A 15,081-nucleotide genomic window follows, 5' to 3' on the forward strand; every position below is an offset into this window, starting at 1 on the left:
CCCTCCTCGGTGTACCTTTTTACTCTTTTCAATCTTTTATGGATCATTTATAGTATACTGGATCTATGCTAGAGTATATATTGTTAAGTGACAAGTTGCAATCAGACACAATGACTCACATTATGATATTCGCCAGAGGTTTAAAATACATATGCCTATGTCACTGAGCAAGATTAAAGTTTTAGTGCAATGAATCAATCTGTACAGTGTAAACAAGTAAAATTCCGACATAGGTATAAAGTTACAGAGTCTTGCCTAATTTAAGAAACAAGTAATTGTATTCATTGATAAAAATTGCCTTTGAGAAGACCAACTGAAATATAATTGCAGCAATGAATAATTAATTCACATGTAACTGATGATGACAAAAAACAGGCAAAATCCATACATAGGTATAAAGTTACAGAGTCTTGCCCAATTTAACAAACAAATAATTCATTGATCATAAATTCCTTTGAGAAGACCAATTGAAATATAGTTGCAGCAATGAATAATTAACTCACATGTAACTGAAGATGACGAAAGGCAACCCAGTATATCCAGACAGTTGGTTCTCAAAAATTTGTGCATCATTAGACAAATACCTTCCTAATCAGAATCCAAAACCAGTCTCTTTGGACAAACCTTAAAACATTCGGCTGTCATCAATATCTGAAGTGAGCCTCTAGGTTTGCAGGTTTCTTCAAATGAATGACCCAACTCAACCAGGAAGAAACAATAGATTCAGGGGGGCAGATTCACACCTCATTTTACAGTTACAATGCTCAATTTCAATGGCTATCTATATCACACCCAGAAAAGCTCCCAACATATCCATGGATTCTGGAACATACAATTACAAGCATATCACTATCATCCTTGTACCCAAGTCCTCACCGTGCAGGTATATATACCTTTTTAGTATGACAAATGACTTCAAATTTGGTAAATGGTGACATCATACAACAATTAAGAATATGTATAAATCAGAAGCCTGAACAAAGCCAGGCCAAGTTGTTTGATAACGAATTAGATGTTGGATAAATAAACAATGTTTGACTAGGATTATCTGGGATTTTGGATACAAATTTCTGCTGCATAAAAACAATGCTGGTTGGTTAAGATGGGCTTATATAGCTGAGGAGCTGCGCTGATGTCTAGACCTCCTTGTAGCCTGTATGCTTCTTCCATCCAAACTCTGACCAGAAACAACAGTCTTTTCTTGAGAGTCACACACTTGAGACCTAAATTTGCAGCCAAACTTTGACATGAAATTACAAGCCCAGCTACTTAGTGCTTCCTTAGGTTTATTAATCCTTTGAATTGCCTGTCTCATGGCAGAACACTCTCTTTCCAGGTCATTCACTTTAAACTTAATTGTATCCATATCCATTCTGAGGGCATGATTCTCTCTAAGGGGTCCATTCCAGCCATCTCCGCCTGGCACAAGAGGTCCCAGGGTTCCATAGTCTGACAGCATGCTCAATCGGGAAGGACGTGCTGGATCAGCCGTATCTGCAGCAATATATGATCCAGCAATGGCATTCCTTAGTTGGAGCTGCTCAAAGAATAGAACTTGCACAACCACCCTCAAGGGCAGGCGTTCATTTTGGGCTGCATGAGTACAGGCTTCCAGAGTGAGTTTCTGACAGTCCATGACACTGCAAAGCTTCTCACGTTCAGCTTCTGTTAGCCAAGGATGTGCCTGAAAATATAGCATGATAGCAAGAACGGTGATTTAACTCTGGGAATTATCAATTCAGAAAAGCAACAATTCTCAGGGAGTAAGTTGCAGCATTTGCTAAAGGATGGATGCAGAAATGGAATTTGAAGAAAAACAAACTCTTAGGAGTTTAACTCAATCTAAATTTCTAACTAGTATAATGCAGAAAGAGAGATTATATGAAGGTCCATATCTAACTAAAAGGCAGTCAATGGCCTGGAAAATTTTTGAATGACAAACAATTTACATACACACTCGCAAAGATCGTAACTTGGCAGAAATATTTCACAGAAACTGACATTCAAGAAGATAGCATGTCTCCCTCTATTAATGCAGAGACTGGAATTCATAAGCAACCAATTCAAAGGGGGTGTTTGGGAATCATAGATTGCATAAATTCATTCGCCAAATGAGATAGGAAGGTATAGAAAAAGAATAGGATCAGAAGAAAAACCAAGACCTTTCTGGCATTTTTGTTCCTTATAAGTTCAGAGATAAATTTGTATAAGTTTTATGAGCTACGCTGTAAAATTCTTTATTCACTTTTTTTCTCCCTTCATAGAACTCAAATCGAAGGTAAATCTAGGAGATGTTTAGCCCAGGCTACGCAGGAAGAGATTTAATCCATACCTTCAAGAAGACATCTATGGCTCTGTATAAACCATCATCATATAGCCTTGCATAATTTGGCACGGATTCTGCTAATGACTGGAATTTATCAGCCTTGAGATTCGTATCTGGAGCCACCTCTGCAAGAAAAGCATCCACAAGCTTCCCAATTTTTGTCAAGGGAGTGAGGGAAGGTGAGGCAATGAAAGCCCCCTCCTCAATTCCCTGCTGAACAGATTCAGGAGCTTGCTGATCAAAGTACAAGCAATGTTGCAAAATCCGTTGGACACAATCAATATCATAGAGTGTTTCAACATTATAGGAATAGCTAGGAATGAGGAGATCATCTAGAGAGACCTGTTCAAACTGCATTCCTATCCTCCTCTCAAGGTTGTTCCTACATGATATAGAAGCATTGAGAATGATGGCAGTTCTTAGAAGTCCAAATAAGAATCTTGATGAAACAATGTTCTTTTGGGCAGGAAGGAGACTCTCTATAGTCTCCAGGATCTCTCTCTGACTAAACTCAGAAGGAGCAGATCCCAAGGGCAGGCCCGAGTTTGCATTTCCTGCCTGTCTCCTAGTGAGTCCTGGGATGGACTTCTTAGCATAATATACAAGGGCTCCTGCAATATTTTCTGCTCGTATTCGTTTCTCCTCCATTGCAGAGATTAAAAGCTTGAACAGTGGCAGGCTGAGGACTGCAATGTCTTCATACCACCAATCTGATTGAGGATGCCTATGTCTTGCCCCTGTGCTAATACCATTCCAGAGAATACTACCACCTGGACTATGCAGCCCCTCTTGCTCTTGCGTAGGCCATCCAATAAGGCTGGGATCAGTACAGGCCTTCATTGCAAGAGAATCCACACATTTCCTCACTATTTGCAGCTCTTCTGCTTTCTGAATAAATCCATCACAACTCTGCAAGGCTTGTACAGAGTCCTTCCAGCTCCGAAGCACCACTTGGTCAAGAAATCCTTCAGCTTTTGTTAATAAATTTCCTTCCCCGTACTCCTCTGTCATTTCCAAATAATTAGCAATACACTGCAAGGCAGCCACATTATGGGGTGTGATCTCCAATTTCATACCATAGCAAAATTTGGCAGCAAGTTCAAAAGTCTCAGGCCCTCCAGGAATGTCTGACAAAGAGAGGCAGCAGATTTCATCTTCCTTATACTCTGCTATGAGCTTTGCCAACTTCCCACTCCTTGACATCAGAGGAAACTGGAATTGCCAAGATAGATTCCAATCCATAATTAATTAATCTCAGATTAAAAAAAGCTAGATGCAGCAATATGAAAAATAGCAAAGGGGTGTCAATAATATATACAAAATGTGCATATTGAAGTATACTTTTAATCAAGGATCTAGGGCCATCAATCATAAATCTGTAATTAGAAGAATTACCGAGAAAATATTTGTGAAACCAAATAATATATCAAAACTGATGAACTAAAGCCCGCAACCTAAATAATAGAACTTCAAACCAGGAAATTAATTAAAACTTGCATAGATGTATGAAGATGGCCTAAAAGTTTGGTTTTGAAAACGAAATTAAATCAAACCTTGCATCACTAGCAGGAAATTGTTCGAAAATCTAGCTTCTAGAGTAACTGATCAAACTTTGTGCGAATTAATGATTCTTTTTTTTTCAATTCCCAAAAGCTCTATGGTGAAGCCAGAAAATAAATCGAACCTTGTGTAAATGGAAAGACATTGCACCCACTTCGATCACGATATCACTAGGTAGTCCACTTGTGCAAAACCTGGCAAAACATATGAATTACATGAGTTTGGTGAATCTGGACCAGGTGAAACTTTATAGGCTACTTATCAACAAATGGGTTGACAACTTCTAAAAAAGTTGATTTCTTTAATCAGTTAAATACTTTTAAAATATCAATTCATGTATTCATAGAATAAAATCCTGATTTTCCAGTGTTAACCCAAGTTTGCACACATTGATATCAATAATAAATTACATGTCCATCCCCACCCCCGCCCGCCATTTTCTTGTAATGTATCATTTCCATTTGAAAAGCTTTTTAATTTATTCCAGATCTATGCAACCTTGCCCAGAAATTCCCATTGACTGTTAGTTATGCACAAAAAACAGTGTCATCACTCTTCAGAACATGTAGAGACAGCCTAATAGGCTTTACTGTTCATCCCCTCTCCCCTATCATAAGGGATTCTGTTAGATCACTTTAAAGAGGGTGATTTGGGAAGTGTCCCTGGTAACCAGGTAATATGAGGGCCATAACTGAAAATTTGTACCCGGCGAGATATTTAACAATAAGTATGTTCCATTTAAGCCCTGAGATTAGCAAGCTTAAAATCAAGAACATTAATACATCTAACCCACTTGCATTAAGTTAGACATAAATAACACTGAAAACTGAGATGTGATTTTTATGCGAAAAGGAATGCAGCAATCTTTGTAATATCTTACAACACAAGTGTATCAGAGAAAAATTGAAAACAAAGATCCTAGGTTCAAGACACATTATGCAGAGACTAATTAGTCGTATTACTGATTGGACTCATATGACCTGAAAGTAAGAAAGAAAAAATCCGGTAAAATGACAATGTCAGTTCAATTTATGATAATGTTAATAGTTCATTGCAGGAAAATGTGAAGATGGCATACCATGCCTGTCCTCTTCTTTCAAATCCATCTGGTTTGGAGCCCAACTTCTCACAAGCCATTGATATTGAAGGCATCAACATAAAACATTTAGTGCTAACAATAAACGCACATTGATTTTCTGCTGAAAATAACTTGACCAACAGAAAACATGCGGACTGGAAATGTCAGCTGAATGCAAATCCTGCATTCATATAACCAGAGATTCTTCACTGGACAATGACACGATGAGAAGCACGGATTAAGATGAGAACTTCCCAAATAGGCAAGAGACACAGCAACCCTCATAAGTTATAGGAATATATGTATAAGAGGACAGACCAACTGCTTTTAATCCCCACATTCTCTTTCATCATTGTTGGAATGGAAGGTTGGCCAGGGCGAGCGCTGTTAGCAAATTATGGGTTGCATAAAGGCAGACCGAGTGAGTGACCCACCTGAGAGAAACAGAGAACTCTGATGGATTGTTTGAAAGAAAAATGGAGTAAATGGTTCGGTTTGCCTTTCCCTCCTGATGACAGGAACAGTACTCTCGTGCTTTACAGTATGGATTTTGAAGTTTTATTGGGCTGTGTGTGGAGGGGTTGGGATTTTTAAAACGACCAGGAATGATGGTTGCCTTGAAATCACAAAAAAAGGACAGTAAGGAGAACTATGGCTAGTGGCTGGTTAGTGGTTAAGTGCAATCGATGGGATAAACATGGTCTCTAGTTAATTATTACAATTAAAATATGAAGAAACATTGATTCTGTCCAACGTCTCGAGTTTGAGAAAAGTAAAAGTAGTTGGTCTGAGAATCATAGATAGTTAGGTTTATTTGGAAGTTCTTTGGTTACCCTGAGTTTTGCAACACCGTATGTAGGATCACGCTCAATCTAGAAGTAGTGAGTCTTATTCAAAGGGTTGGTTAGTCTTATCCAATGGATTTAGTAGTTAGCTAGCCGTATTCCACGGCATTTCAAACATCGCCGAAATTTGAGGTGGGTGGTTTAATATTATTTATAAAATGAATAAATTGAATTTTGTTGAGTTTTTGAAACTGGAGTATTTTGAAACCCTTTTTGGTATTTATGTTCATATTTATATGTATGATTATACATCAAATTAATTACAAATTATTTTGGTGGAATAAATAATATTAATAATTTAATTTTTTTGAAATTATGATAAAGTCAAATATTAAATTACTTAGATTTTATATGTTTTATTTATTTTTAAATTAGTTAGTTCGTAAAAATGTGATTACTCCGTAAAAATGACTAAATTTCAAAAATGTGATTAATCCGTAAAAACCAAATTTCAAAAATATGATTAATCCATAAAAAGACCAAATTACAAAAATGTGTTTAATCACTGAAAATGACTATATCTCAAAAATATGATTAATCCGTAAAAATGACCAAATTTCAAAAATGTGATCAATCCCTAAAAAATGACCAAATTTCAAAAATGATTAATCCCTAAAAAGACCAAATTTCAAAAATGTGATTAATCCCAAATTTCAAAAATGTGATTAATCCGTAAGACAACTATTATAGATTTTATATGTTTTATTTATTTTTAAATTTGAATTATAAAATTTAATTTTAAATTAGTTAAATTTTATAGGTGTAGTTTAACTTATAGAAGAAATAATCTTTTTCATGACATTTTTAATCAAAATCTCACAAAATTTTTTAAAAACTTGAGTTTGAATTGTTTAATCGGCATAGTTCGAGTGTGCTAAATCTATATATGCATTCAAAATCTTAAAATTGTATTGTCGGACTTTGGTGAATTTTGGTGAAAAAAATTATTTAGTCTATAGATTAGATTATGCAAATTTTATATGTTTTATTTACTTTTAAATTTGAATCATAATATTTTGATGAGAGTCTTAATAAATAGTAATAATTTAACTAGTTGTCTTTAGTGAGAATTTTTGAAGTTTTTTTGGTCGGTTTTCCTCTCTAATTTCTCTAAAATCCAGTAAGAATTTATTGAAATCACAAGCTTGATGAGTAACCCCTGCACAATGGAAGTGCCTAGGAATTTTTCAGAGCCTGAATCCATATATACAATGAAAAACCTAATTTAAATAACACTAATCAAGATTTTCCCTCAATTTTTTCTCTTCATAAAATGCACTAAAAACAACTCTCTAATTTAATTTTAAAATTATAAGAAAATCAAACATTAAATCATGCTCTATTTATTTTTTAATTTATATTTATATTTTTTCTTAAATATATATTTTTAATCATTAGATTCATTCAAACTATTTCTTATATTATAGTTTTTAAATTTAATCATTTTCAACAAAAACACGCCATTATAAAAGGGATAAAATACAAACTTTAAATAGTTGTTTATATAATATAATTAATTTCGCATAAATCAATTGCTACTTGATTGTGCTTAATTTCATCATTTTTTATTATGTTTAACCTCATCATTCTTTTTTAATAATAGAAAAATGTTTATAATACTAAGGTATCAACTTGATTTGAAGGCATTGACCTTTGACGACATTATTGTGTGTAAATAAAATCTAACCAAAATCTAACCCCCCAATAATATGGTGGTGGTTGTAATTGGTAGATTTCTACACTTGCCACTAATTGGGTTGGGTTGTTAGTATATTTCTTTATGTAATTATATAAAGATGAATTCTTAACTTATTAGTGATTTTAGACTTAAAAAAAAGTTGATCTATTTTAAATTATATTATAAATCTTAAAAATAGTTCTAGAACCAAATGCTATACTAATTACAATAACAATATTAAAAATATATATATATATATATATTTTTAAAATCATTATTTAACACTTCTCGATCTAGGTGGCAGTCCAGAGGATCCAGACCCTCATGCACTTAATGATGGCAGCACATCTGGCTTGGGAAGGGATTTTAATGGCGCTCCTAGCTCATTTCTCATAGTGCCTCGAGAAGGGAGCAAGGGGGTGGTGGCAAGTCCATCCCCTCCCCCCCCAAGTGTTGAAAGCATATTTAGCGCATGTGATATCCACTTGACCTATGCAGATATTGCCCATTATTAAAACAATGGAAGCTCACACCAAGCAATCCAATTCTGGTTCTTGAGGGAAGATAGTCTCTCAACTCTGTCTTAGACCCTTGCATTATGTTGTTCTTTGACCATGGTATGAGAGTGAGGAAGGCCCTACAGAGGAGGGCTTGGGCAATGCTAACCTCCTCACCCTCCCTAGCCTGAGCATGGAGATGAACACTTCGAGAGTGGAATCCCCCATCGCTTCAGACGCACAATGAATAATGTTGAATCTCGTGAGGTTCAAATCTCAGGAGACCATCTACCATCTATGGGCCTTGTGTATCATTCTGGGTCGACACTATTGAGATCAAGAAGACACCAATGTCTTGCTTGAAGGTCATGTGTTGAATCTAGAGTATCACCTCCACCATGCAAAGTTGGCATATCAGAAAATTAGATGTCTTCTAGGCATGGAACTACAGGGGTCTAAATCCCCATCAATTTACACAGTACATGATTCTTCTTTCTCTCCAAAACTCGCAGATGCTTCTCATGCCAGGTCACCCAGTCCCTCTCCCCGTCGTCATCAACCTCGTCAAACCGTGAAGTAGAGTCTAGTGGGTGTGGGCCCAAGTTTCCTAATCAGCGGACCCAATGTCCAAGTCAGTGAATCCTCTCAATGACCTATTGAATTTCACACTCCTACCTCCAGAGCTTTAGTGATTCCTTTACTTCATGACTTGGAATTCTATAAGCCATGCCTTGTGGTTGAGGAGGATCCACCGGAGCATTAAGCTGGAAAGCACAATCACCCACAGTACCATGTATGCTTGTTTCTTGTTTCTCATGCACTTGTCGCTAGTTTTTTCTTAATGGCGTGGCCACCTCTCATGTTCTTGCAACTCGTGTTTCCAGTGTCCAGCCTTTTAAGGCGATGTTGCCTATTTTCTATGTTTTTTCTTATTTTGGTGAACTGCACGAAGGTTTTATGGTTCCTTCGCTGGAGCATAAACCTCCCCAATTTTGGCTACACCTTATGTTTTCTTGCTCTACAAGCCATGATCAGACCCGTGATTACTTTTTGTATTTCTACTATAATGAAAATGCCTTCACTTACAAAAAAAAAATAAAAAAAAAATCATTATTTAACATATAATTAATTTGTCGATTTTTTTACCTAAAAAAAAAAAAATTGATATACTTGCATATACATAAAAGATAGTTTAATATCATATTTTTATATATATATAAAACTCCTCCTTTCTTCTTTTTTAGCAATGACAAGTTAGGTATATATTAGCAAAAATGTGTCAAGGCACATGAGAAGTACAACCAAAGTTTCTTGCTACTTTAAGAAACAAAATTTTGAAAGCTAATATAGGTCGGCCTTCTAAACATCTATTATATCCAAATACTATGCACCAAATATGCCTATATGGGTATAGGTTGAAGAATTTTCCTAATACAAATTCACATTTAGAAGGAATTTAAAAAAAAAAAATGTATCAAGATAAGAGTCCTAATCATCTATTATGATAAAATTACTTGTTGAAACTACCCAATTAATGTTGAATTGACCACGTGGGACTAGTTTCACTAAGTTCACTAGTGATGCTTGAGCTCTTGAGCCTGTGATTCCTTCCTACCTTGCTGTCAGGATATATTGCAGTTGGGATTGAAGGCATTGTAATTCTACCTTGAGTTCATGAAGCTATTGACAGTTGAAAGACAAAATGGTTGTCAATGTGCCCACTTGCACACTCAACCTATCAAGTTTTGTGTTCACTGAACTAATCTCTAAATGAATTTCATGCTCTATGATTGGGACTTTAGAGGTTGCAACACATATCTTTCCTTTGGCCTTCATTCTTTCAGAGTAAAGTGAACTCTCATTCTTCTACCTTTTGTTGCTTGAGTCCCCTTCACCATCCTACAAAGCAACCCTTCAAATTCACCTATCTAAACCTAAATAGAATGCCTTGTTACCACCCTCAAATTAACTAACATCCACGCCATATTGAACAACCAGTAACTTGATTTGCACACACCTGGGGTCATTGCCACATAATTTCCTCTTACATGACTCAACCTCAACATCACTGCTCTAGTTCGTGCCATCAATCTTCCATGATGAACTTGCATGAGGTGAATGTTAAAATATAATGTGGAATCTTATCTTTCCCACTCAATTGACACAGAATAATTTGTTATCCCTACTTGAAATTCCATACCGACTATGATATATCAAACCAAGTATGTTTTCGATGTTATGGTGACTCTTCTACTCATCTCCTTGCGGCTCTTGTTCATACGAGCTCTAGACCTCCCCCAATTTCCACATTTGCCACATGCAATAATTGGATGGCCCCCTTTATTGGAATGATTGCTCATGAATCTGATTTATGGGATCAGAGCCTTCCTACAGGTTCCATTGATTGTTATGGTTCTGGGGATCCAACACAACACTTGATTTTCCAAATGATCTATTATGTTGTTGAGGGTTCAGAGAACGTGCTTAACCTAGATGCTTGGGTTCAGGGAAAATTTTAAGAACCCCCCCTAAATTTATAAATATAATAAATGGGCGAATCTCCATGGTATATGGGAAAAATGGAAGGCGATTTTATCAATAATATAATATGTATATATAATTTTTTGGCGAATCTCTCACCAGGCATGGCGAATATTTTACTCAATTATAAAATCTTGTAAGATCTTGGCGATTCTTTCACTAAATAATAAAACTTTGTAAAGTCCTAGTGAATCTTAGCATAGGCTACATGCTGGTTTAATTCCCCCATTTAAATAGGCTACATTGCAGGTGAATACCATGGGTCAATACCATGTGCCATTTTGGTGAATACCATGGGTCAATACCATGTGCCATTTTTATTTTTATTAATTCTAGGGTTAATAATGGTTTTTTGCATGGTATTAATAACAATCTAGTCCATGGTATTTGTCCCATAGTATTTTGGCCATAGGTTTCACCTAAATATAACCAATTTTTTGAGTGTTCGTAAATATAAGGTGACTTATGGAGTAAATATAAAAAATGTTTTATTTGTTCACTATACCTCGTTTATTTAAATTTTTATTAATTTACCATACCTCTTTTACAAATATGGTATTTGGCCCATAGGATGCACTTAAATAAAACCTCTTTCTTGAGTCTTTATAAATAGAACGAGGGTTATGGACTAAATATAAAAATAGGTTTTATTTATTTACGATACGTCTAGTTTATTTATATTTTTATTTGTTTACCATACCTTTTGAGTAAGTATAAAAAGACGTTTTATTTATTTACCATACCTCCACTTTACTTATATTTTTATTTGTTTACACCCTTACATGTATATAAGGTGACTTATGGAGTAAATATAAAAAATGTTTTATTTATTTACCATACCTCTCATTTATTTATATCTTTATTAATTTACCATACCTCTTTTATAAATATGGTATTTGGCCCATAGGATTCACTTAAATAAAACCTATTCTTGAAAATGGGCGAAGGGATTCACTTAAATAAAACCTATTCTTGAAAATGGGCGAATGGAAGGTTGTAAGTCCTAATTTCAAGGGCTAAATTTACCTTTTTTACCCTCTCCCTTAAAATAAGGTGGGCTATTTGAGGTGATTTGTAAAATGTACTATGATACAAAATATTCGCCCACTAAAAATTTAAAACCCCTTAATTTCGCCAAAGGGCGAACATTCGCCCCTAAAATTATCCTTGCTTGGGTTGGAAATAATAATGCTAGAATTACTTTTTAATAAATGATCGAATTTTGCATTGGCAAATCTAGTTCTTAATGTTAGATGCTTAATTGTGTTATTTGAATCACCTACAACAATGAGTGACTTGATTGATAAGGGAGTGGCTAGAAAGATATCTGTATCGCATACATTTTAGCTTGATTGTCTGAGGCTACACCCAAGCTCCATGAAAATTCATATTCAATTTGTCATACAAGACCATAGAAATCCTTCCCCTCGCCTCCCCTAAAAAAGACTCCTTATTTGTTATCCATAAATATTTTACTTGAAATACATTCTTAAAAAAAATAAATCTATTTTAAATAAAGATTATATATTTACAAAATGATGACATCTTATTTCAACTAATAAATTATTATTTGACAAATATATTTTACCTAAAAGTTATATGTTTACCAAATTATAACATCTTATTTGAAATATTAAATTAATATTTTTTAAAATTTATAGAGAAAAAACTAAATTGTAATTAGGTGGTATTATGTGTTGGATTCAATGTCACATGGTTTGGCTTCAACAATGATTAGGTTATGTTTGAGTTCGAATTTTTTGATGAGGTTGAGGTTTGCCATTAGGTTTGTATATATATATATATATATATATATATATATAGTGAGAAATCAACATCAATAAACATCAAAAATGTTATAAGAAAAGTCTTTCATTAGAAATCACATAAGATAATTTTCTGGTGACGTGTTTCAAACCAACAAGTGTGGTTCATCATCAGGACCACATGAAGAGGCAGACCATGGCAAAGGCTTAAACAAAGAATGTTATCACGGACATAGAAATTGCGAGGATAAATTACAAGATTGAGTTGTGACATAAAGTTATGAGTTTTGATCTATAGACTTGATCAATGGTTATAAAATTCGACCTCCTTATGATATAGATTAGATTAAGATTAAATATTACTTAAAAATAAATACTTTTTTAATTAAAATTTTAATAATAATAATACAAAATAATAATTTTTATTTGTTCATAAAATTTATTAATTAAAATATTATTTTTTCCAATTAAAAAAAATAAAAATTAAAAGCATTTTAAAAAATGAAAATTACCAATTTAATAAACTAATTATTAATAATTTTAAATTAACAAAATCTATTTACCTAAAATAATATTTTAAAATCATATCGATAAAATTAAACCAATGACCTCAGATATTATAAATAAATTTCCTTTCTTTAAATATAAGATAAAAAAGATCTTTTTACAGAACAAGTAAACAATTCTATTGGTTATATGTCAACAGCAAATAGACTTCGAGATTCGTTCCAATAATTCAACTAATTTTTCATTTATCGAGACCTGCCATACGCATGATCAATTTTCAGGTACCTGTATATTTTTATATGTAGTATATCAACGTTTATAAATATGGGGTTTTAATTGAAGTTTAGGTTTTTTATTCGTATAATATTTTTGTCTCTTTGAAAAGTTAGAAATTTTAATTATATATTAATTTATTATATAGAAATCTAATATGGATAACTATTTTAATATGTTGAAAATATAATATAATTTTTAAATAGTTGAAACTTCTAAAAATATTGGATATTTCAATTATTTAACACCGTGTTTTGCATAAACTATACCTCACAATTAAGGAAATCTACATTCAAAAATATAACCATGTTGTTTATTTTAATAATTATTATATTTAAATAATTTATTAATTTATTAATTTAGGTTTTTGTGATTCATAATGAATTAAGTAAAGTGTTTTGGTAGAAATAAGTGTTTTGGTAGAAATCATATAAAAGAAATTTTTTGTCAACGCATTTAGAACCAACAAGTGTGGTTTATCATCAAGACTAAATGAAGAGGCAGACTATGGCAAAGGCTTAAATAGAGAGCAATGTAGAGACCAACATTTTCAAGTAACGACTATATTTGAACAATAAAAACAAATATTATTAAATAACAACTATATTAAATGGCTATTTTTTGAAAAATAATATTTAAATTATAATATTAGTGTATTAATTTATTAAAGACAAATACTAATAGGTAATAACTATATTAGACAGTTAATTTTTGAAAAATAATTATTAAATTAATTAATAAAAAACTAAGAAGAATAAAAAAATCAAAATCAAACTCCAAAGAAGGAGGGAAGTCAAAAATTATAAAAAGGAGTCAAGACCCTAATCGAGACAATATCATTTAATAAATAAAAATAATTAATGAAAATAAAATAAACTAAATTAAAAATAATTAATGGAAAATAAAAAAATATACACGAGTCAAAAGAAACATACATATATACAAAGAAAAATAATCAATAAATAAAACAGGGTCAACAATAAAATATGGGGCTGAGGCCCATTAAAAAATAATAATAACAAAAATACTAAAAGAAAATATGGGACTGAGGCCCATTAAAAAAAAATAATAACAAAAATACTAAAATGAATTAAGAATGAATAGGATGATAAAATACTTAAGAAAACACGAAGGGTCAAGAAAATAAACTCTAATGAAGAATAAATCAACAACAAATACTATAAAAAGGACACCAATACCTACATAGATAAACAAACAAACAAAATAAATCCCAAAAAGAAACCTAAAAAACTAGGAGGACAAGACATGGACCCAACTTCTATTAATATTCCAACAATCGTCTCTATTAAAATTATTGGCTCTTTTTCAATTTCTAGGCCCTCCCTCAATTTACGATGATGAAAATGACTAAACCTAGCAACGACTTGGGCCTCCTCAATGCAGATGTGATGCTTAGATTTATCTGCATGCTCTGCCAAAGCAGAGGAGTGGATTCTACCATGCTTGATGTCAGCGGCATGCTCACGAATCCTTTCATTAATTGCGCGATCAATCTCACCAATGTTGGGAGTCCCACACGATCATGGGATAATGTAAACACCCTTCATATTCTTAGGGTCCACTAGGTCTTTTACAGATCTAAGGGAGCTCTGGATGGTATTTAAAGGCCTAAAGGTTGAAGCCACCTTATGCTTCCTTAGGATCCTCACAATCTTGTGAGTGGTCCCTTAGACAAAAGGAAGATGAACACCAAAAAATCGATCCTTAGTATCTTTCTTAGCACTATGACCTTTTTCAGCTCTGCAAAAAGCCTTAATACATTGGTGTCTACTATATCCATTATTAAAGAAAACACTTAGGAGATGTGCTTTCTCTTCATTGAGATAGTTTTCATCTGAAACTCTTAAAGCTCTAGTTGCTAAGGTGTTGTGAACACCAAGTTTTTAAGTTGAGAAATGATAAGAATTAGCATGAAGATATTGTTCCGTATGAGTTTTCTTACGAAATACCTTATGAGAAAAAGAGGAATCATCATTCCTTGAGAGGAGG

General features: G+C 33.3%; 1 protein-coding gene across 1 annotated transcript; it reads right to left on the reverse strand.

The window, feature by feature from the left end:
- Positions 1 to 500: 500 nt before the first annotated feature.
- On the reverse strand, positions 501 to 5,654 carry LOC149213491 (BTB/POZ domain-containing protein At1g30440-like). Its single transcript, XM_089392030.1, has 4 exons — positions 4,965 to 5,654; positions 4,011 to 4,080; positions 2,333 to 3,538; positions 501 to 1,684 (listed from the first exon to the last, which is right to left on the reverse strand). The coding sequence occupies exons 1-4, from the start codon at positions 5,042 to 5,044 to the stop codon at positions 1,109 to 1,111; spliced, it is 1,932 nt and encodes a 643-aa protein (XP_089248156.1). The 5' UTR covers positions 5,045 to 5,654; the 3' UTR covers positions 501 to 1,108.
- Positions 5,655 to 15,081: the final 9,427 nt, after the last annotated feature.

This window comes from Pinus tabuliformis, chromosome 1_1, assembly GCF_031772625.1.
Source record: "Pinus tabuliformis cultivar Carrire ecotype Pingquan chromosome 1_1, CPIR1, whole genome shotgun sequence".
Classification (NCBI taxonomy): Eukaryota; Viridiplantae; Streptophyta; class Pinopsida; order Pinales; family Pinaceae; genus Pinus; species Pinus tabuliformis.